Source organism: Saccopteryx leptura, chromosome 1 (assembly GCF_036850995.1).
Source record: "Saccopteryx leptura isolate mSacLep1 chromosome 1, mSacLep1_pri_phased_curated, whole genome shotgun sequence".
Classification (NCBI taxonomy): Eukaryota; Metazoa; Chordata; class Mammalia; order Chiroptera; family Emballonuridae; genus Saccopteryx; species Saccopteryx leptura.
Window position 1 is genome coordinate 17,768,128 of NC_089503.1, and position 22,452 is coordinate 17,790,579.

A 22,452-nucleotide genomic window follows, 5' to 3' on the forward strand; every position below is an offset into this window, starting at 1 on the left:
TGGGCTGTGGTGTGACTATGGAAGAGCCCGTGGGCCTCAGGAAGCCCTGCCAGTCCTTCTGACCCCTTCCTCATCTTGTTCACTCGTGGGTATGAGGCCAGTTTTCTGACTGTCTTCCAGGCTTACAAGTGTGGTCACCTTCCATTTTTGGCACCGGCAGCATTCCAACTAGCCGCCATAAGCTGTAGCCTATGACCAGGGCGTCCTGTCCCCCAAATGGAGTGACTGTGGGGACAACAGTGTAGGTTTGAATCCCTTGCCACCAGCTCTCACTGGTAATAGTCGTATAATTGGCCACCTCTGAGACCGTTCCTCCATTCTCTGAGGATCAGAAATAACACGCGGTACACAACAGCAAGAGCCCAGGGGTAACTAGAATGACCATCATCTCAGAGGAGCGAGGTGCGAGTGCCGGCCTGTGCAGAGACTGGGACCGAGACCCTCGGCCAATCCGCTCCTTCCCCATGTCCCCTCAGCCCGAGTCTTGCCTGTTTCCACCTGCTGATGACTCACACTGAGGTCACGAAAGATCTTATTTTCCTTCCCTCTTTTGAGGTTTTGCTTTGCCTTAAAGGTTAAGATGGTCACATTTATGTGTATTTTACCGTAATTTTTAAGAAGTGGTTTGTCACTAAGACTGGACCAGAATTTCACTTGGCACAGTGGTCAAGGTCAAGTTCCAACAGCTAGCTGCTTGCCTGCGGATGGCAGTCAGGAGGGGAGGTGGCTTCAGTTGGGCCTGTTATTTTTTTCTCGTCATTGTTTGGGCTGAGGCAGCTGGGCCTGAGCTGCAGGATTGAGCAGAGTTGTTAGGTTGGTGATAAACACAGGCACGGAGCCCCAGGAAGCCAGTCCCATTGTATAGCCGTGGCCTTCAGCCAGGTAGTCAAACAAAGGGCACTGGCAGCCTCTCGCTGGCTCTCTTGAGCTCTAAGCTGGGTGACTGTTTAGAAGAGAGGGGCTGTGACCCAGGGCAACAAGGAGGGGGGAGCATGAGACAGGGAGATGGCTGTTTACTCGGGTTGGGCTCTTGGCAGGACCTCTGCTGAGTGACTCAAAAGCCAGTTTACCTCTGCCTTAGCAACAACAGGCCCCTAGGGATGGAGTATAAATAAGGAGATGCTGCTTTGAAGGGGTAGGACACCATCATCAGACCTGGGGACGCAGAACACTTTGCTTTTGGGGGATTCTAATAGAAGGTGCAGACACCGGTGAATGTCTCCCCTCCATTTCTAACCCAGGGGCTCACCCACTGTCCTGCCTGAGAGCATGGCCCTGGGTAGTGTTGCATGCAGTACTAACAAGCAAGGGCTGGCTCCACGGCCCATTACAGCAGCTAGGGCTGGCTTCCATTCTGCCCAGCCTCAGGTTTGGGCTGAAGTAATTTTCTAGCTATCCCTTTCTTGTTCTGGGGCCTGGCTTCAGCCTGAAGGGCGTGGGGAAGCGACCCAGGCAGCAGTTGCCAAGGTCTGTCAGGCGGTTGGTCTCTTGTGTAGGAGACACTGGCTCACTTTGGCTCCCTTCCCCCACGGAAGGCACAAACCAGGGGGCAGGAGGTGGCTTTGCCAGGGCTGAGAGACCTGCTAAAGTCCCCAGGGGGCCAGACCCACACGGCTCTTCCACTTTTCATGGCTCTTCAGAGATCACCCCAGTGCCCTGGGCGGCTAAACAAACTGGCACTTGACTTCCTGCTACTCAACCCCTTCCCTTCAGCCTGGTTTGCTCAGCACCCCTCACGCTGATCAGCAAACATCCCTGGAAACACGAGGAGCCACACACTCCCTGCTGGCTTCTGCTAGAAACATGGCCGAGGCCTGTTGGTCACCTTTCCTTCTGAGCCGAGGGCCATGTGGCACCTCCAGGCCGGGCGAGTGGTGAGCATGGTGCAGGGGGAATAGAGAGCAGAGGATAACGGCCTACGTCTCAGGGATTCTGTGAGAGCAGTCCATGTGCATGTCTACTTCATGCCCTCTCACTGAGTGTCCACACGCAGGCCCCTGGAACGGGAGCCCTCCAGCCCAGGAAAACGAGGCGCAGAGGTTTCCTGACCAGCGCAGGCTGGCACAGCTGGTAAGCGGCCAAGCCCCGAGGCTCCAAACAGCGTCTGACTCTGAAGCCTTTCTGTGCTTCACACAGCCCTGCGCTTCCCTCAGCGAGCCTGGCAGTGACCGTTGCACAGAAGTGCGGCCCAGGGGCCCAGGACTTTAGACACCTGCAGTATAGGAAGCTGTAAAGTACAGAAAAAATCTTTATTGGAAATTTCTTGAATACATTGTAAAGTATAACTCAGTATTTCCAAACAAGGTAGGCTGGAGAAGGGGAGGGGCTGTCACCAGGAGACAGATGACTGGTCCCAGTCCCGTCCCCTGGTGCTACGGAAGTCAGTCTAGGGCTCACACCTTTCACTGTACTGGGCTGAGGGGCAAGGGCTGGCCTTGACAACTGCTCTGCTTTTCCCAGGCTCAGCTCAGAGTCGGGCTTGGCCTCCGTGGCCCCTCACTGAGGGGTCCTGAAGAAGCTGCTGCCTGCACAGGCTAACAGAAGTCAAGAGGACACTAGCCAAGAGGCCCGTCCATGCTTGGCCTAAAAGGAGTGGCTGAGACAACGGGGCTGAGTGGGAGGCAGTTAATAACTTAGAATGGGCCTCCGTCCTCCTCAGCGCTGGGACCTTGGGGGTAAGTGCAGATTGGTTTAGCGGGCCATGGGTGTGCTCTAGCCCAAAGATAGGAGGACCAGTTGGACATCACTGCTGGGAACATTTCTTTGTGGCAGCAGAATACATGCACGGGGGCAGGGCTCAGCCGAATGGATATAGCATCAGAGTCCGCTCAAGCCCTGAGATCAGCCTTGTAGGTGGGAACAATGTCACATGCATTTACTAACAAGCAATTCAGGGCCATGTGCTCCACTGCAGAACAGCTGCTGCCAATGAATACCCCAGGTGGACCAGGAGGAATGGGGCAGGCCTCGTCTTGCATGGCCAGGACCACCCAGTAGGCTGGGAGACAGGTAGCCTAGGTGGGTGAGTGAGGATAGGCACTTGACTTCCTCAAGTAACAATACCTGAAGGGTAAAGTCAATCATATGCCCAGGTTTAGTTTCTCAACAAGGAACCAATGCAACTGATAAGCATCAGGACAGTGTACAGACCCTGGGATTAAAGGAAGGTGGTGGCCAGGCCCAGGAGAAGGGAGGAAAGGGCTCATAACCCAGCCCTGAGAAACAGGAACAAGTACCCCAGAAGGGGAAGCCTGTCTGGACCTTCCTGCGCCACCATGGGGCACTGTATGGGGCACAACTCTAGGGAGTCACCAGTTAGCACCCAAGGCTTCCTGAGCAGCCAGAACAGCCCGTCACTGCAGAAGCTGTGAGATCCGAGGCTCTCGCCAGGAGTATGTAGTTGTCCAAGGAAAAGCCTGCTGTCAGTTCAAATGCAGCAAGTCTGGGAGGTTCTGATGCCCTCAGCAGCCCTATTCTTGGTTCCCACCTCATCTACGTGGGAAGGAAGATCCCCAAGCAGCAACCTGGAATCTGAGGAACCTCCGTAGGAGGCCCTGCCCCAGAAAGAGGCCCTTCACCTTCCCCAAGTGAAAACATCTAACCTCAAACATACTTTCTCTATAAAATATCTGACTTCTTTGAAAGTAATAAATATTTACCATGTTCTATAACCAAGGAGCAGCAACGGGGGAGGGGAGAAGAGAGAGGGAAGAACCTTTGCTGTGACTCCCATCCTGGGGTCACAGGGCTGCTTCTGTGTGGCTGAGGACTGCACACAGCAGCCAGCAGGGCTGCTCAGACCCTCTGCCAACGGAGGGCTGGCACAACCTTCCGGGCGGGAAAGGCTGACTTCCGAGTTCTCATCTTGGGCAGAAGGCCTGTCATATTGCCGAAGTACAGGCACAGGGGCAAAGGGAGGGAGAGAGGAAGAAGATACCAGAACTGAAGACCACAGAGAGCCTGAAGGGACCCTTCTTTCCTCCTCCCAGCACTGTCTCCTTCCTCTTTCGGCCTCCACACCAGTCTCTGGGCCACCAGCTGGAATGTCAAATGGTTGGCGGTCATGGCAGGCAGGCGAGGGGCAGCTGCGGGGCAGACCCGGGCGGGGGGCCAGCAGCGGGAAGAACGCACGCGGCCTGTGTCTGCTGCTGGGCGGTGGAAGCACATGGCCCCTCAGAGGGCCCTTCTGTTACAAAGGGTCTTCCCACCTCCAAGGCCTGAGGGCGAGTCCTCGCAAAGGCTTGGGCTGGGCCTGACGGCCGCCATGCCGTCTCCAGGAGGTGCAGGAGCAGGGACTTCTGGGTCCCCATGGGGAAAACTGGCCTCCCTTCCACCTGGACGAGGGATGGGAGCCGCTGAGGAGCGGGAGGCTCTGTCTCCTGGGACCACAAAAGGGGGTGCTGCTGGTACTCGAGGGCACCAGCCTTTACTGCAGGGTTTCTACAAAGGCGTCGAATTCTCGGACATTCTTCTCGTGCACAGCCAGCTTCTCGGGTAGTGAGTCCTGCACCAGGAGGGGAGAGAAGGGCTGCTCACTCAGCCAGGGCCTTGAACGGGCAGGCAGCGCAGTCTCCCCAGGCTGGAGAAGGGAGCGCAACAGAGCCTCAGCTCAGCAGCCCTGGGCCGAGGGGACAATTCAGGGCCTCCGAGTGGGCAGCGGACAGAGGCTTCAGGGTTCTGTGGGGGCTGCGCAGGGGCTCCGACAGAGCAGCCTGGGAATCCAGGTGGCCCCCACACTGAGAGACCCAGACGGACCACACCAACAGGGTGACAGAGGAACTGAACTGTGACGTATCTTCGGCAGAGATTAGACTGACAGTAAATGAAATGGTAGGTTTAGAGTGCCCAAAATGAAGAAAGCTTTACAAAACAGCTCTTCACACCAATGCTGGGCTTTCCCAGCAAGGCAGTCCTGACCATGACCCAAAAAGGTTCTGACTCAACAAGTGTGTGGTGAGGCCCTAGGAATCTGCATGTTCACACCATCAGAGAAGGGGGTGGGTTAGAGGGAGTTAAGAGAATGAATGAGAGAAGAAAACAGAACCACGAGGAGTTAAGTTTAACTGTCCTCAAGTATCAACTATTGCCTTGGCCGGGTTGCTCAGTTGGTTAGTGTTGTCCGGACACACCAAGATGGTGGGTTCAATCCCTGGTCAGGGCACATATGAGAATCAACCAATGAAGGCATGGATAAGTAGAACAACAAAGCTGTATTTCTCTCTCTCTCTCACTCTTCCTTTCCTCTCTCTCCCTAAATAAATAAAAATAAAAACTTAAAGGTATGAACTATTGAAAAAAAAATCGACCCTAAAAAATAAAAATTAAAAAATAATCTGACCCGCCTGACCTGTGGTGGCGCAGTGGATAAAGTGTCGACCTGGAAATGCTGAGGTCACCAGTTCGAAACCCTGGGTTTGCCTGGTCAAGGCACATATGGGAGTTGATGCTTCCAGCTCCTCCCCACCTTCTCTCTCTGTCTCTCTCTCCTCTCTCCTCTCTCTGTCTCTCTCCCTTTCTCTCTCCTCTCTAAAATGAATAAATAAAAAAATAATAATAATAATAATCTGACCCAAATCATGTGGTCTATCTCCACTGAAGAATTTGCACCTGAAAAGTTTAAACTATCCCAGATTTCCTGCCAGGCACCAATACTTGGAAGAGGAGGGACAACCTTCCGTTCCTTCCAGCCACATTTCATGTCAGAAGTGGGGGTGGGTCAGTGGTCAAAAGCCTAAAACCAGAGCTTTGTTTTGCAAGCTCAGTGTGACCATGGGCAAGTTTTTTTTTTAACTTTTTTTTTTTTTTTTTTTTTTTTACAGGGACAGAGAGTCAGAGAGAGGGATAGATAAGGACAGTCAGAAACGGAGAGAGATGAGAAGCATCAATCTTCAGTTTTCGTTGTGACACCTTAGTTGTTCATTGATTGCTTTCTCATATGTGCCTTGACCGTGGGCCTTCAGCAGACCGAGTAACCCCTTGCTGGAGCCAGAGACCTTGGGTCCAAGCTGGTGAGCTTTGCTCAAACCAGATAAGCCGGTGCTCAAGCTGGCGACCTCGGGGCCTCGAACCTGGGTCCTCTGCATCCCAGTCCGACGCTCTATCCAATGTGCCACTGCCTGGTCAGGCCCATGGGCAAGTTTTTTGTTCACAGTACCAGTTTCCTTATCTGTAAACTGGGATAATAAAACCTACCTCATAGGGTTGTTGAAGAACTGTGTAAAGCACTTAGAAAAATGCTTGGTACCTAGACAGCCTCAGTAAATGTTAATAATAATGACATTATTACTGTATTGCTATAACTGAGCATGCTTTTTTGTTTAAAGCAAATCAAGGGCAGCTATTCCTAGATTCCTATTCCTAGAGCCACTCCTCGCATTTCAGTGTGGGAGGCAGCACCCCCACCTTGGGCAGAGGAACCCAGACATCTATGGCAGAAGACAGCCAGAGTCTACGGCTGTTCAGGGCCCTCCTGTGCCGTCTGGAGGCAGGAAACAGAGAACGCCCTAAGTAGAGATGTGGTAATTACAGTCAGTATCAGGACATCTGGCTAAACACAAGGACTACCAGCTGAAGGAACGACCTCCCTAAGGAAAGGGCAAGAACATCGATGCTCAGGACCTCGGGATCCTTCGGTCTGTGCAGCTGGCATCTGTCTGGCAAGCTGAACAGTGAATGTGAGGCTGTCGGAACTTGGCATCAGCAGTGGAAGACATCAGGTACCAGACAACGGGAGTGTGTAAGAAATGCTGAGTGTGTGCAAAAGGAGGAAGTGAGTGCAAGCAAATTCCACATAATGACTGCCGGGCAAAACGCAAATCTCAAGTGCAATCAAAAGAAGATAATGGCCTAAAAGTGTCTCTTTCCTGTTACAGGGACAACGGGAGGTGTGGGCTGGGGGAGCAACAGGAAGGAATTCTAGGTCTGTGGAGCAGGAATGACATCAAAGGGGGAAGGGAGGCCAGAGGATGAGGTGGGGTGGGGAAGAGGTTTCCATACCAAGTCCTCAGCCATGGACTGTGCCCCGATATCGATGGAGAGGCTGCTCAGCTGAGGGGGGTTCTGAAATTCACGATAGAAGGTGCCCAAGTCCATCGGAAGAATGTCATCCTTAGAAAAAGCTGGTTTCTTCAAAAACAAGACCAAACTCAGTTTAGCTTACCAGGGGCCCCAGAGGAAAATCAGAGGGAACAGCCCTCTTTCTTTCCAGTAATTATCGAAGCTCCAGGCTGTGATCTCAGGGAGAGAAGGCTCGGCACCTTCTCTCTGCTGGGCAGCTGGATTCTAACCCTGCTGGTGACATCCCTCTTCCCTGGTCAGACTATGGCACCCTCCTTTCCGCTCCTTTCCTTGGCACAAGGCTATCCTTCTAGGCATGAAGACAACCTACTGGAAAATCCCCATTTAAAGCTGAACTGCATGATCAATGTCAACCAAAGACATGGCACAAAATGCCTCACTGTTCATTGAGGGTCTCCCCCAGCAGGCTAAGACAACGGATGCCCCGCACACACACTGCCCAGCCAGGTGCCCACCTGTCCCGTCCTGTCTGTCCCCACCCATCTGCTCCCTGTAAAGGAGCTCCAGTTTGAGCACAATAGCTGCCTCTAGGTTTAGTTCCCCTGGCAGCAAAGGTCAAGGAAGCCAAAGGTAAGGGCAACTTACGAAGTCAATCATGACAAAGTCGTCATGGGCGTTGCCGCTGGAGCCACTGGAGCCATCAGAGTGCAGGCTACCCTGGAGAGGAGACTCAGTCTCCGGGGAGTCCGGGGGATTCACCTGGTTCAGGGTAAGTAAGGCAGAGGAAGAGGCTGGTTCTGGGCACTGAAGGCAAGTTACTGTTACTAGTAGAGGGTTTCATAAGGGCCCCAGGCTGGCTGCAAACCCCTCAGCTGCAGGGCATGGCTAATGGTCTGTGGGAGATTAGGACTCGGCATCATCTCACTGGAAATGCTAGACTCACCAAGGGGTCGGCATCTTCTAGCTCTAAATTCTTGGGAGCAAACATGGCAAAGGGTATGTCCAAGCCCGTCAAGGTCACCTGCAGAGACAGGAGAAAGGCTCAATGCCCGTCCTTCCCCAGCGCCCACGCTTCCAGAGGCTGCCTGGAGCCAGGAGGCCCGGCGAGCTCACACCCAGCTGGACCACTGCCCCGCAGGCCCCTGTGTCGGAGACCCCCCAACACTCCAGGACCTCAGCTTTGGAAGCTTGCCCATAGTAGTGGCTCGCTGGCAGGACTAGGGTGAGGCGGTGACACTTCAGGGCACTGTGTTTGTACTAAATGGTGTCTGGTATCCCTCTCCTATAGGAGGCTTAAAAGATCACAGGACAATAGTTCTTAACTTTTTCTGGAGGGGTGTCACTGGTTACAAATAACTCACATACACATACAACATGCATGTACTGTCTGCCAGTGGCTGCGGGTCCCAGGTTAAGAGACCTGGGAGACCTCATGCAGACGTGGCTCACAGATGGCAATGGCAGAAAATCACCTGGTTGATGGGTTTGTTGACAAAAGCCCCCACTTTTCGGGCAAAGATGGTCTCCAAGACATCGTGGGGAGAAGCCCGACCCTCGCTGCTGTTTGAGACGGTTTCAGTATCCTCGCTGGGGAAGAAAGGTAATGTTGGTACTCATTCTCGAACCACAGCAGAGCCTCTGTGGCTCCCCATACAGCCCCGCTGTGGGCTGCAGCCTAGGGAAGGAGCTACCCCGCCCACCCACTCAGTGGGGGACAGCACTGTGTGGTCACCCTGCCTTCTGAGTGGAGAGCAAAGGGCTACGTTTCCTGGAACAACTAAAACTTCTCCATATGTGAATGAAATTCCGTGTTACAGTTGTGCAAAGCTTACATGGAATACCAATAAGCTTCAGTAACCATGCACACAGCAATCATAATCCAGGCAAGCAGCTTTCATAAACTGTAATTAAAATATTAATTACAGAGACAGACTCAAGATTTTAGCTGTTCTCCATCTTCATTTTTGTTTTGCTTAGTTATCTAAAAATACCGTAAGATGATACAGTCACAGCAGTGGTTTCCATGTTAGGGTGGGTAACCCTTCCGCGACCAGCACGAGACTTCCGGCACACAGGTCCGAGTCCACAGTCCAGCGGGGAAAACCACTGGTTTACAGCACCATGTTAACTGTACAAGGGACAGTACCACTATCCCAGCTCAGGAGTCCCGAATCTGACTCTACAGCTAGCCAGAGCTTTCTCCACCATGACAAATGGCCAGGCTGAGGTCCCCTGCACTCCTTCGCGTGTTCCCTGCCCTCTCCTCACCCTCAATCATCCCTCCGTTCAACAATACAGGAACTTGGCTGTTCCCACTGACCCCTCTGCAGCGCTCCAGGCTGTTGCCGAGTACCGGCTGACAGGCGGGCGCTGCAAGCAGCAGCAACAGGGCCTATACTGGGGCTGCTAGACCAGTGGGCCCAGCCCTGTGTGCAGCCGGGGACAGGAAAACTCCTCTGGCCAAAAGCAGGGGCACGAGGTGGGGAGGGGGCTGTGGACTCCAAGTGGCCTCTGGACTCCGGCCCGCAGGGAGGACCAGCACTGAGAGGTCGAAGCGCTGACCACCTGTGTTTCAGAGCCTCCTACACAGGGTCCTCTGTCTTCAGTTACTCCCTCCTGGACGTGCCCCAGGAGCTGAGGCTCAGAAAACTAGAAGTATGGGAGGTCAGGAATGAAAGTAATTACTTTTCCTGACGGATGGTACAAAAATTGTATCTTCTTGAACAATTCCCCTCCCACTCCTCCACTGTGGGAATAAGAACAAAAAAATACCAGGAATTTCTGTTACCCAAAAGTTCATTTAGGATGTGGCAGGCCAGTCAACGTCATTACCTCGGGGGACTTCCAGGCAAGGGAGGGCAGGTCAGGCCCAGGCAGCCTCAGCCTCCCACGGGAGAACCCTGAGGACAACGGGAAGACAGAGCCCGACCGGAAGTCTGAGCACTTATGCCTGGCCATTTTGCAAGCTTACTGTTCTTTGGCAAATTACTTAATCCTTCTGAGATTCCCTCGTCTTTTTCTTTATTTTGGTACATTTATTCAAGCTGGGGACGGTGAAACAAGGAAGGGCCTGGGAGAGAGGAGGCTACAGAGAGCCCAGGTGGGGCTGCTCTGGCTCACTGAGCAGTCAGAGAAAAGGGGCCTCGGGGACAGGGTCGGGGGTGAGCCCGGGACGAGCTGCCACTGCCCACCGCGCCCCTGCCTGCATGTACGAGCTGCCGCTGCCCCCCCCCCCCCCCGCTCCCCTGGCTGCATGTACGAGCTGCCGCTGCCCCCCCCTCCCCTGGCTGCATGTACGAGCTGCTGCTGCCCCCCCCCCCCCGCTCCCCTGCCTGCATGTACGAGCTGCCGCTGCCCCCCCCCTCCCCCGGCTGCATGTACGAGCTGCCGCTGCCCACCGCGCCCCTGGCTGCACGTCTCATGGGGTCCCTTAGAGCTTAGGAGACGCACCCTTGTGGGGGAAAAAGAGGGAGAAGGGAAAGGCATGGGCGTGAGAGCACATGCTGGGTCCTTTGTTTTGAGGGTTTTTATAGGCTGGGAGTTTAGAGGAGGTCTCAAGAGAATATTCCTCAGCTTTCCCAGGTGTGCCAGTCCAGTGTTGTGGTCTCCACTGATTGGCCAGTGCCAGGCAGGGGATCATTAGTCATAGCAGCTGGTCCTCGTGTCACCACCTGGTTTTGCTGCTTTTCTGGGCCTAGAGCTGAAATATAACTGAGACCTATCCTCTCATCTTTTAAAAGGAAGTAACAGTGGTGATTTCTGCAAGCTGGGACTATGAGAACTTTCATTTTCTACCTAACCACTGTCTTTATACTTTAAATTTCACAGAATGTATTTACTTCTGCAACCAAAAAAGACAAAGATTTTTTCATTTTATTTTATGAGAAAAAAGAGTTGTTTCTAAAGGATCTCCATGAGGCACTCACATTTCAGAAGTAGGAAATCAATCCTAACTACCATCTAAGCCACTGTGGCCCCAGACTTCACGGTAAACACCCTGGTCTTCAGGAAACAGTGAAGACTGGCTCCACAGAAATACATCTTGGGGTGAAAGAGAAACATCTGAAAACCCCCTTCACTGGGTGAATGTAAGAGCCAAGTGCCTGCTATCTGCTGTTAGTAGTGTGGTCAGGCCAGCTTCCCCTGCACATCAACTGCACTGTAAGATTCTTGTTGGGAGCTTAAAGGATGGCACATTTGGGGCACAAATGCCTAACCTGAGCCACTGCTGAGAGCTGCTCTTCACCAACACCAGATAAGCTTGTGCCGGGGCACTGCCGCCCGCCCTGAGCAGCAGCACAGCCTCAACGGGAACTCACCTGCTGGAAGGTGTGGCGGCACAGTGGGCCCCGTCGGAAGGAGTGTAGGTTGCCAGTCTCTCCTGATCAGCCTGGGCACCATGGGCAGGCTGGTTGGGGGCAAGGGGTATCCCACCTTCCTTCCCGGGAACCATTAGCTTTAGGGAAAAATGGGAAAATACAGTGAATCGTGGCAGCCTCAGGCAGGAGAAGACTCGGCCTAGCAAGATGGCATCTGCTCTCAAGCTTGTCCATCGCCACCACTGCCACCTAGTGAGCAGCACACGTCAGCTCTTTGGGCTCTCTGGGGCTCAGTAAATGGGAGACATGCACAGTAATGACCGCAGAAGGAAAGGAAAGAGGGAGAAACGCCTGGGAAGCTCTTCTTTCCTTTCTGAAGTTTAAGAGGTCCCTTCCTCTCAGAGTCATGCTAGTTCTCCCAAGTCACAGAAGAGCTTTGCTTCTGAACACTCAGAATTAAACTGGCCTCTCTAGAGGCCGCCCGACTGCCCCAGGGCAGGGAGGCAGCGCAGGAACCCCCAGAGTCCTCCCCATCTTGAGAGATACCTGGTGAGGATGTGTGGTGTTTAAGCCAGCAGCAAACACTACTGGGTAAGCCAGGTCAGCTGATCCAACGCCCAGGGCAGCAGGCTGATAGGAAAGGCGAGAGCTCGAGAGCTAAGCAAGAGAAAAAGAGAGAGGGGCAGAGGAAAGGAGGAGGGAAAACAGGCAATCCTAGAGTTTGACTAATGATCAAAATCAGCTGCGAGTAGGGAATGGACCCCAGCCTACATCCTGTGGAATGAGGTGGCCTGATGTAAGGGTTAAAGACAGACCAGGCCATTTCTTTTTAGATGAAAACAGACTTGTTTACAGTGGGACTGAGGTTCCCAGCCCTATGACCTTATAAAGGCCTCCAATGATTGCCCTGCTCCCCCGTTTCTCAGCTAACCGTTTCCATTTCCAGCCCAGTAGATCTGTGGAGCACTAGCCTGGACAGAACTCAGAGCCAAAATCATCCGTTTTCCCAGGTCATTCTATTTCTCCTTTGTCCTTAAGGTCCCTTTGAAACACAGGGCGTCTTCTCTAATCACACCCCCCCCCCCCCACTGGGTATGAGAGGGTTCCGATTTATGTTGAGAAAGACAGAATACCACTCTTGGACTGTTTATTTGGAAATAAGATATAAATAACTCCATGTATTTTTTGCATCAATGGGAGGAGGTGGGGTCAAATAAAAAATTCTATTTGGGCTGCTCTGCTATGGCTGTGTCCTGTTAAAAATCAATCACCAAGCCTCAAAATAACCCACAGAACACCACTTGGGGACATTTAAATAGCTATAGCCTGTACTTTATTTACAAATTTTAAATAGAAAGATGCCATCAGATTTCTCCCCTTCTTCCCAGTGGACTCACTTGATGGGAAAAGGCCAGTCCTGCCATGGGGACCCTCAGGGTATCCGTCACCACAGGAGTAGGGGTCTGAAAATGTGCCTTTGTGACAGTAAACACACACTGTGCAGATACAAACAGAGACAGGGGAAACAAGAGAAGAAAAAGAAAAGGGACTTGAGAAAGAGTAAGGAGAATTCCAGAGGGGCAGCAGCCGCAGAGGCTGGAATGCACAGCGGGGGTCAGGCGGGAAGCAGGAGGGAGGGGCAAGGCTGCCATCCCACAGGACGGCTGGGGCGGCGTTCACCCAGCTGCCCCACGGTGCGCCTCTTCCAGATGAGCGGGTGGGAAGCACCACTCAGTCGAGCTGGTGCGCGGCAAAGCAGAAACCAGAACCAAGCATTAGCCTGTCTTTAGTCCAGGCAGGGGAGGGCATTAGAGAATGGCGTCCAATGGGAAGGGTCCAAGAGCAGCCGCGAGGTGCACTCAGGATGAATGAGAAAACTGAGATGAAAATGTTAGAATGCCTTTTTCTGGGGACCCAGAATCTTCAGGGACAGGCTAAAAAAGTTGACATTTGTTGGCTGGAACTTGAAACTACTCAAGTACCCAGGTAGGCTTCCTTGCATAACCCCAGGGAAGATGAGTGGGTGTGTGCAGATGTGGGCACAGGGCTGAGTGTGTGTGTGTGTGTTTCTTACAGTCCCTGATGGTGTAGGAGAACTTGATGGAGCAAAAGCTAGGGCACTTTCAAAACTCTTATGATTTCAAAGCTAATTAGGGGCAAGATGATTATTTTGGGTCTTGCTGTTTCATCTTTAATAAATCTCTCCAATTAGCTAATTAATGCTTAGAAATAAAGGTAAGCTCTTAAGTCACAGTAGCAGGTTCAGGGTCACAACTATTTCTTGACTCAACTTTGTGACCAAATGACAAAATGACCCTTATTTTATTGGTGAAATAAACAAACATCACATTAACATGTATTTACTGGACTCCAATAGTTGTTGAACCATCATGCAATTCCCTAAGTTAAACGAAGGGAGAAACTACTTCAGTATCTACAGGAATGAGGAGACCTGATGGTAAGTGATTTTCTCTCTGTTGAAAATGAGTATTTCTGCACCAAATCGTTATCATCCTTGATTAGACGTGTTCAGGGAAAGGGACAGGAACAGGACTCCCCTGGGGGGTGCTAGTATTGATAAGATCTTGATGTGATCTACTTTTAAACTGTGACAAGACACAACAGGCAACTGATACCATGAAAAAACCAACAAACCAGGCTCTCCTTACACAGGTCACCAAAGTTTTATGCAAACAGCCCGTGTAGAAACTACTTAGCTTCCCTTTCCTTCCAGAGTGGGTAAAGCTGCCGCTGTATCAGGGAAGGAGACACACTGACTTGTTAAGGCCCAGCTTCGCCATCCCTCATGTCTCCCAAGTCACAACTTTATTTTTTTTCTTTTTTTTTAATGCATGTTAAGAATTTAATTTAATTTTATTTTTTACAGAGACAAAGAGAGAATCAGAGAGAGAGATAGATAGGGACAGACAGACAGGAAGGGAGAGGGATGAGAAGCATCAGTCATTAGTTTTTTGTTGCGACACCTTAGTTGTTCATTGATTGCTTTCTCATATGTGCCTTGACCGTAGGGCTACAGCAGACCGAGTAACCCCTTGCTCGAGCCAGGGACCTTGGTCAAGCTGGTGAGCACTGCTCAAACCAGCTGAGCCCGCGCTCAAGCTGGCGACCTCGAGAGCTCGAACCTGGGTCCTCCGCATCCCAGTCCAACACTCTATCCATTGCGCCACCGCCTGGTCAGACTCACAACTTTATTTATTGTTTATAAACCTATCACTTATACAACAAAACTTTAATGAACATTAAACTTGACATGTAATCTACTCCTACTAATGTGTACTATTAAGAAGGGGGAAGTCCCCCCTTACTTGGTCAGTATTATTTTGTCAGTACTGACACCAGAAGCCACCTCTTCCCAGAACAAGGGTGACGCTCATGCCTACATATATTATTGTGGCGAGAGGAATAATCCCCACATCCCCAAACCAAACTGTCTAGGCCACATTACAATAAGAACTTTTTTTTTTTTTTTAACAGAGACGGAAAGTCAGAAAGAGGGATAGATAAGGACAGACAGACAGGAACAGAGAGAGATGAGAAGCATCAATCATCAGTTTTTTGTTGCGATACCTTAGTTGCTCATTGATTGCTTTCTCATATGCGCTTTGACCATGGAGCTACAGTAGACTGAGTAACCCCTTGCTCAAGCCAGTGACCTTGGGTCTAAGCTACTGAGCTCTGCTCAAACCAGATGAGCCCGCACTCAAGCTGGCAACCTCAGGGTCTCGAACCTGGGTCCTCTGCATCCCAGTCCAATGCTCTATCCACTGCGCCACCGCCTGGTCAGGCACAATAAGAACCTCTTTAACTCTACACTGGGACAACAGAAATAACAGTGATCGTGAATCCTGTAACGTCCTTCACACACATTAAGTTAGCTTCTGTGGCTAACTTCTGCTTTTGAAACAGATTAGAACCATCATTTTAATCCAGTATCTCCTAACAACCCAGGAATGAATACATTTAATTTTTTTCTTAATTAAAAATAAAAATAAAAACCTGCAGATAGCTAATTAATTTGCTGGGTCCCTGAAATAAGATGGTGAGAAGGTATAGTCTGGGGGTACTTTAAAGGAAAGCAGAACTGCGTTGATCTAGAAGAAACTGTCTAGAAAGTCAAAGAGGGGGCTCAGAGACGATGGGCAGGGAAAGCAGGGAGCTGCAGGCAATGAATGAGGCAGAAGATGAATGACTTCAGATGGAAGGGGAGAGAGATGTGCCCTGAAATTCAGCCAGCTGGCAAAAATGATTCCTTAGCTGAAGCAATCTCAGCAGATTATACAACAGGCCACACAGGCGCTTCCTCTTCAGAATCTGAGAACATTGTTTGGAGCCTGTTTTTATCGATATTCAGTATGACACTGAAGATGAACTCAAGTGGAAAAGTTAATGGTCAAAAATGTTCAGATAGAGAATGCAGATAGGCAGAAATCTATGTCAACTATTAAGAAAACTGCACTGCTTGTTTCTTCTTGGCAGTTTAGGCTAAATAATTACTGGCTCCTTCTGTGCTTCCTCCATTATTAGGAACCATGTTTACCACTTCAAATGAGAAAGAGCAGCCAATTTAACAGTGTAGGTTAGAGTATTTCTGGTATGAGAATGCAATGGGAATTCTGTGACTGATTTTCCTAAGGAATTTTAAGCTGTCCCCAGGAAGGTGAAGGTTACATGGAATCTTGTGGGTTAAGAATGGTTACTGCAATGGTACCAGACGGAGAAGAAGGCTCTTCCTCACCACTTAAAAGAACCCCTCAAAACAAGCACCACCACCACCAAAAGAAATTATCTAAATGTTGGCAGCATTTCATAAGGCCCACACATGGACCAAATAACCACCACGACCCCGGAACCCGTCTCCCCTACCTGGGATGGAGGGGAGGTGGAAAAAGAGGTGGTACACACTTCTTGAGAGTCTTCCACAGAAGGATATGTCACTCCAGTATCCTCACCAGTGGTTCTATAGTGAGGGGAGAAGAAACCGTGAATTGTATGGTAATGGCAGGCCATTTTAGAAAGGACACAAAGAGATGCAAGCAGTGAAAACTGTTCCAGATAGAGTTTGCAAGAGTTCAGCAAGACAGCTGTCATGAGTCCTTCATAATTTTCAAACATTTCCAGAGAGCAGCATCTAGAGCAGGGGTCCCCAAACTTTTTACACAGGGGGCCAGTTCACTGTCCCTCAGACCGTTGGAGGGCCAGACTATAAAAAAAACTAGGAACAAATTCCTATGCACACTGCACATATCTTATTTTAAAGTAAAAAAACAAAACGGGAACAAATACAATATTTAAAATAAAGAAAAAGTAAATTTAAATCAACAAACTGACCAATATTTCAATGGGAACTATGCTCCTCTCACTGACCACCAATGAAAGAGGTGCCCCTTCCAGAAGTGCGGCGGGGGCTGGATAAATGGCCTCAGGGGGCCGCATGTGGCCCGCGGGCTGTAGTTTGGGGACCCCTGGTCTAGAGGTTGAAAATGACTTTTTTTTTCAAACCAGACATCTTACCTGACATATCATTCGCGAGTACGAATTTGCTTAAGCCTGGCTCATGCTGGGGCCTAAGAACTGTCAGCAACAGGCTGCAGTGAGATAAAGGTCTAGACTCCAAAGACACACCTGTCCAGCTTTGGAAAGCCTCCACATAAAGGCAGTACAGTCCCTGATTCACATCTAATCCCACCTCTGAGAAGTCTAGAATTGGTTTTCTGGGAACCAGGCCTGAAGATACTGTACTTGATTCTCACGTATAACTGAGTTGTGCCGATGGTGACCTGAGAAGCACTGACTTTGCAAAGGACATTCCACAAATTCCTTCCACCCCTAAGGTCTCTAAGTCAAATTACTCCTATCAAGATCCAACATGTCGGGCCTGACCTGTGGTGGTGCACCTGTGGTGGTGCAGTGGTTAAAGCATCAACCTGGAAACGCTGAGGTTGCCAGTTCAAAACCCTAGGCTTGCCTGGTCAAGGCACACATAGGAGTTGATACTACCTGCTCTTCCCCCATTCTCTCTCCCTCTCTCCCCTCTCTATAATTAATAAATAAAATCTTAAAAAAAAAAAAGATCCAGCATGTCCATGATTTGAGACATTGTCTAACCCAGGCCTTGGTGTCCCTCATAGGCAGCAGCAGAAAAGGCGGCTAGCCGTTCCATTTCTTTCCATGTGGGGTCTCCGTCAGTGCCCCATGCCATCGGTGAGTGCCAATAAGGGTGCTCTAGGTACCTGTCCCAGATTGATGCTTCTGCTAGCTGGAGCCTGGGAAAATGCCTTTCATATTCCTCACCTGTAACTGCAGGGGTGCATGGGCGAGGAGCTGGGGTAGGGACGGTCCACAAAGTGATCGATGATAATCCCCATGATAGGTGGGGTCCTCTCAAACTGCCTGTAATGCAATATGCAGATGGAAATACTTGTTAGAATGCCTTGCCAGCCTCCCTGAAGTCCTCAGAGGGCCCTTTACCTAATTATCTATTAGCAGGAACCACCGGAGCCTAAACTGTATCACATCCCTAAACATAAACCACTATCTCTACATTGTTGGCTCTAGGACACTCAGATTCTCCAATGAAACTGGGCTCTCTCTCGATTTTATTCTTCAGAAGGGGACTGAGTTCAGCAATGGCAAAGCTGACCTGTAGGCTTAGCTGTGGAGTGTGGGTGAAAAAAAACTTGAATATCTTTGGAAGAGTTCTTTTGGATTCCAATGATCTTTCCTCACCTGGTGGACATGAACGCCAAGTTAATTCTGTAAGCACAAGAAAGAGTGATGGTGCCCACAGGGGTGCCCACTGTCCCAACACGAACTGTCTGGAAACCTAAGAGAAGAGGTAAATAGTTAGCTTTTTTCCCAGGGAACACTGCACTGCTCCTGGTCTGTCTTTCCTTGAATCATTCAGCCTATATAATCTCTGGCATTACCCACTTAGCAACTTAACAGCCTCAATTTCGTGTGTGTGTTATTTTTTCTTTTCATTTTTTTCTCTATTGACCTAACATTAGCAAGGGAAATAGTACTCTATTTTCAGATAAAACTACCTTCAAAAAGGTAAAACAATTGTTGATCTTAAAGCTTGCGCAATTCCTAACCAACCCTGCCCAGACTGTCACATGCCCAATGAGAGAGCAAAGGGGCACGAGGAGTCTGTCACACAAACACTTCAAACTTACAAGGTAACTGCACTCCCACAAAGCTGCCACCTCAGAACTAAGTGTGGGGAAGAGCCAGGGCCTTGCAGGTGATACGCCCAACCAAGCCTTCCTGCGTTTCTTGCTTTCATTTCCAATTTTTAAAAATTGATGCTCATCAGAAACATTTAACATGCTCGTTGTAGGACATTAGGAAAGAGACAATTGTATAAAGAGTAAGAAAGAGCTCTAGCAGGTAGCTCAGTTAGTTAGAATGTTGTCACAATGTTCTAGGGTTGTAAGTTTGACTCTTGGTCAGGGCACAAACAAGATGCAACCAATGAATACACAACGAAAAGAAATAACAAAATTTTTTTCTCTCTCTCTACCCCCTTCCTCTCTCTAAAATCAATCAATAAAGGTTTTTTAGCTTGACCAGGTGGTGGCGCAGTGGATAGAGAGCTGATCTGGGACACTATGGACTCAGGTTCAAAACCCCAAGGTCACCAACTTGAGCACAAGGTCACCGGCTTGAGCATGGGATCATAGACATGACCCCATAGTTGCTGGCTTGAGCCCAAAGGTCACTGGCTCTGGTGGAGACACCCCCCCTTCAAGGCATGTATGAGAAGGAATCACTGAACAACTAAAGTGCCACAACTATAAGTTGATGCTTCTCATCTCTCTCCCTTCCTGTCTGTCTCTGGATAAAAAAAAAAAAAAAGTGATTTTTTTTTTTAAAGAAAGGAAGAACACTGAGTTATTGGAACTTTATAAAAATTATATTCAGCCTTGGCCGGTTGGCTCAGTGGTAGAGTGTCGGCCTGGCGTGCCGAAGTCCCAGGTTCGATTCCCGGCCAGGGCACACAGGAGAAGCGCCCATCTGCTTCTCCACCCCTCCCCCTCTCCTTCCTCTCTGTCTCTCTCTTCCCCTCCTGCAGCCGGGGCTCCATTGGAGCAAGGATGGCCCGGGTGCTGAGGATGGCTCCATGGCCTCTGCCTCGGGCACTGGAGTGGCTCTGGTCGCAGCAGAGATACGCCCTGGATGGGCAGAGCATCACCCCCTGGTGGGCGTGCCGAGTGGATCCCGGTCAGGTGCATGCGGGAGTCTGTCTGACTGTCTCCCCGTTTCCAGCTTCAGAAAAATACCAAAAAAAAAAAAATTATATTCAGTCCTTCCCTAGCAGCTCTTTGAATCACCTGTCTTTTCTTTTTTCTTTTCTCCCGTCTTTTCCTGTATCACACAGATTGAAATCATAAGCTGCATATTATTACGGGCAGCACCCAAGCCCATCTCTTCAGTGAGGAGAGCTGCTCTTAACATCAAAAATGTTTTTCAGCCTGACCAGGAGGTGGCGCAGTGGATAAAGCGTCGGACTGGGATGCAGAGGACTCAGGTTCGAGACCCCGAAGTCGCCAGATTTAGCACGGGCTCATCTGGTTTGAGCAAAAAGCCCACCAGCTTGAACCCAAGGTCGCTGGCTCCAGCAAGGGGTTGCTTGGTCTGCTGAAGGCCTGCAGTCAAGGCACGTATGAGAAAGCAATCAATGAACAACTAAGGTGTTGCAACGCACAATGAAAAAATAATGATTGATGCTTCTCATCTCTCTCCGTTCCTGTCTGTCTGTCCCTGTCTATCCCTCTCTCTGACTCACTTCTGTCTCTGTAAAAAATAAATAAATAATAAATAAATAAAATGTTTTTCAACCTTAATACATACCTTCTCCTAAGCCATTCAGCTGAACTTCCCCAAAATATATCCTGCAGGAATGAAAGAAAAAGAATGTTGCCTGATTCTTTATTCTAAGGCCCCTACAGCAAAACCACCTAGAAACAAAACAAACTTTTCTTATCTACACGAATACCTCTCCTAATGGAGCAATAGGCTACTACTTCAATTAAGCTGCAGGCAAGGGGGTGTATTTGGAGGATATAGTTTTAGAAATTAGGAAAATAATAAAGTGGAAACTACTATTTAAGATTCTTCTTCCCTCTCCTGCAATGTGTTTTTTCAAATATACTGACTAGGAAATAATGAATATATAAATAAAATTGGCAAAGAGATCAGGACTACTATTAGAAGGTACTAGATTTTTCTTAGTTGAAGTATAATTGACATACAACATTATATTTGTTTCAAGTGCACAACACATCTTTGTATATATTGCAAAAAGATAATGATCACGCAATGAGTCTCGTTAGAATCTGCCACCTTACATTGTTACAGTTTTTTTCTTCTTGTAATGAGAACTTTTAAGATCTACTCTCCTTAGCAACTTTCAAATAGAAGGCAGTAGAAGGCACTAGATTTTGAAATGTGGTCTTCAATTAAGGAAGGCTCATCATATCACAAGTCATTCCAAAGTAAATTGGTTAAAAAATTAGAAAATCTTTTCCAGCATAGAATAACTAGGCAAGACTATTCTGAAAATATAGAAATATAAACACAATAGAACCTTCCCACAAATCTCCCTTGAAGTCCAGCCTAAATTAGCTAAGATTCTGAATTATAAAACACTTAATAAGAAGTTTTATATCTTTCAAGTAATATTGTTAAAAATTAAATATATACATGCGTTTAATAAAAAACTAAGCCCCAACAATGTACAAAAAGCCCTAAGGTTAGGTGTTAGGGATGAGATAAGGATAAATTAGGGATGAGATTCAAGACATATCTGAATCCTAGGTCTCACAGAATACAGCCTTGTATGGGAGAAAAGCCACCATAAAGCAGGGGTCAGCAATCTCTTATGATAAGGATCAGATAGTAAATATTGTAGGCTTGTGGGCCACATAGTAACTATTCTTCTTTGCTGTTGTCCTGCAAAAGCAGCCACTGATGGTACATAAACAAATGGGTGGCTGTGTTCTAAAATAACTTTATTTATTAAAAAAACGAATATGGGCCTGGCCTGTGGTGGCGCAGTGGATAGAGCGTTGACCTGGAACGCTGAGGTCACTAGTTCGAAAACCCGGGCTTGCCCAGTCAAGGCACATATGGGAGTTGATGCTTCCTGCCCCTTCTCTCTCTCTTGCTCTCTCCCCCTCGTCTCTATAAAATGAATAAATAACAATTGAAAAAAAAAAGAATATGGTCTGCTGGCCATCATTTGCTGACTACCACCATAAAGTAATACAGGAATAATGTTAATGAAATTTGCTAGATACACTCTAATAAAAAATGACAATTACTCAATTCACTATAAATGTGAATATTGGTACAGTGCTTCAAATAACATAATTATGCTAAACTTATCCTTAGCTATGTTCTTTATCATTCAGGGCTAAGCAAAAGTTTTCTTTACAGATAATAGATAATAAAACTTTAATTCAACCTTGATGAACAACAAATTCAGAGTGAGTTTTTGTAAAAATGTAATTCTACAGTGACACCGTTAAATCTACAGGTTGAGGAAATATAATAAAACTTTTTAAAAAACAAGGCTATTCTTTAATGTTATAAGGCTATACTGTTAATCTGTTAACAATAGTATAAAAAGAAAAAAAAAGCTAAATCAACCTCTGACATTACCTACTTCTCTCTGGTTTAAACCATTGTTATTTCTATCCAAAAGCACTCCTAAATGACAAACAGTGAGCAACAAATACTGTATTTCTCCAGAGATACAAGATACAAAAGACTTTAAATAGTGGTATGACAAGGACTAGGAGTCCTAATTAACTAAGCTATTGACTAGTAGCGTAGTATGGCTACTTATATGATAAAAGAACCAAAGTGAAGGGGACTTAGCATAGGTAAGAGAAAGTAATCTTTCTGTTATAGCTGAAAGAAGTCTAGTAATTTGAAATCCTCAGCTGGAAACCTGGGAAAAATATAGAGAAGACAAAAATATATGAAAGACTTGGAAAAATAAACATAGGGAGGGTTGCTAGATTATTACTAAAATTGTTAAAGAATGACTTGATAACTATTCTCAGGTACTAGATTGTTACAACAGAAC

At 48.5% G+C, this 22,452-nt stretch overlaps 1 protein-coding gene across 10 annotated transcripts in view; it reads right to left on the minus strand.

Annotated features, from left to right (window-relative positions):
- Positions 1 to 2,230: 2,230 nt before the first annotated feature.
- ATG13 (autophagy related 13) overlaps positions 2,231 to 22,452 on the minus strand; it is a 38,803-nt gene continuing 18,581 nt past the window's right edge. For 3 of the 10 annotated variants that reach the window (XM_066362085.1, XM_066362103.1, XM_066362094.1), the window contains 12 exons: positions 20,211 to 20,251; positions 18,084 to 18,180; positions 17,649 to 17,747; positions 16,221 to 16,314; positions 12,734 to 12,832; positions 11,883 to 11,993; positions 11,337 to 11,473; positions 8,490 to 8,604; positions 7,961 to 8,038; positions 7,663 to 7,776; positions 6,997 to 7,125; positions 2,231 to 4,579 (listed from right to left, as the gene is read on the minus strand). In XM_066362085.1, the coding sequence (XP_066218182.1) occupies positions 4,427 to 4,579; positions 6,997 to 7,125; positions 7,663 to 7,776; positions 7,961 to 8,038; positions 8,490 to 8,604; positions 11,337 to 11,473; positions 11,883 to 11,993; positions 12,734 to 12,832; positions 16,221 to 16,314; positions 17,649 to 17,747; positions 18,084 to 18,180; positions 20,211 to 20,251 (1,267 nt within the window). In that variant the 3' untranslated portion in view covers positions 2,231 to 4,426. The remainder of the gene's footprint in view (positions 4,580 to 6,996; positions 7,126 to 7,662; positions 7,777 to 7,960; positions 8,039 to 8,489; positions 8,605 to 11,336; positions 11,474 to 11,882; positions 11,994 to 12,733; positions 12,833 to 16,220; positions 16,315 to 17,648; positions 17,748 to 18,083; positions 18,181 to 20,210; positions 20,252 to 22,452) is intronic. The other 7 variants (XM_066362113.1, XM_066362143.1, XM_066362123.1 and 4 more) reach the window with 7 other exon arrangements.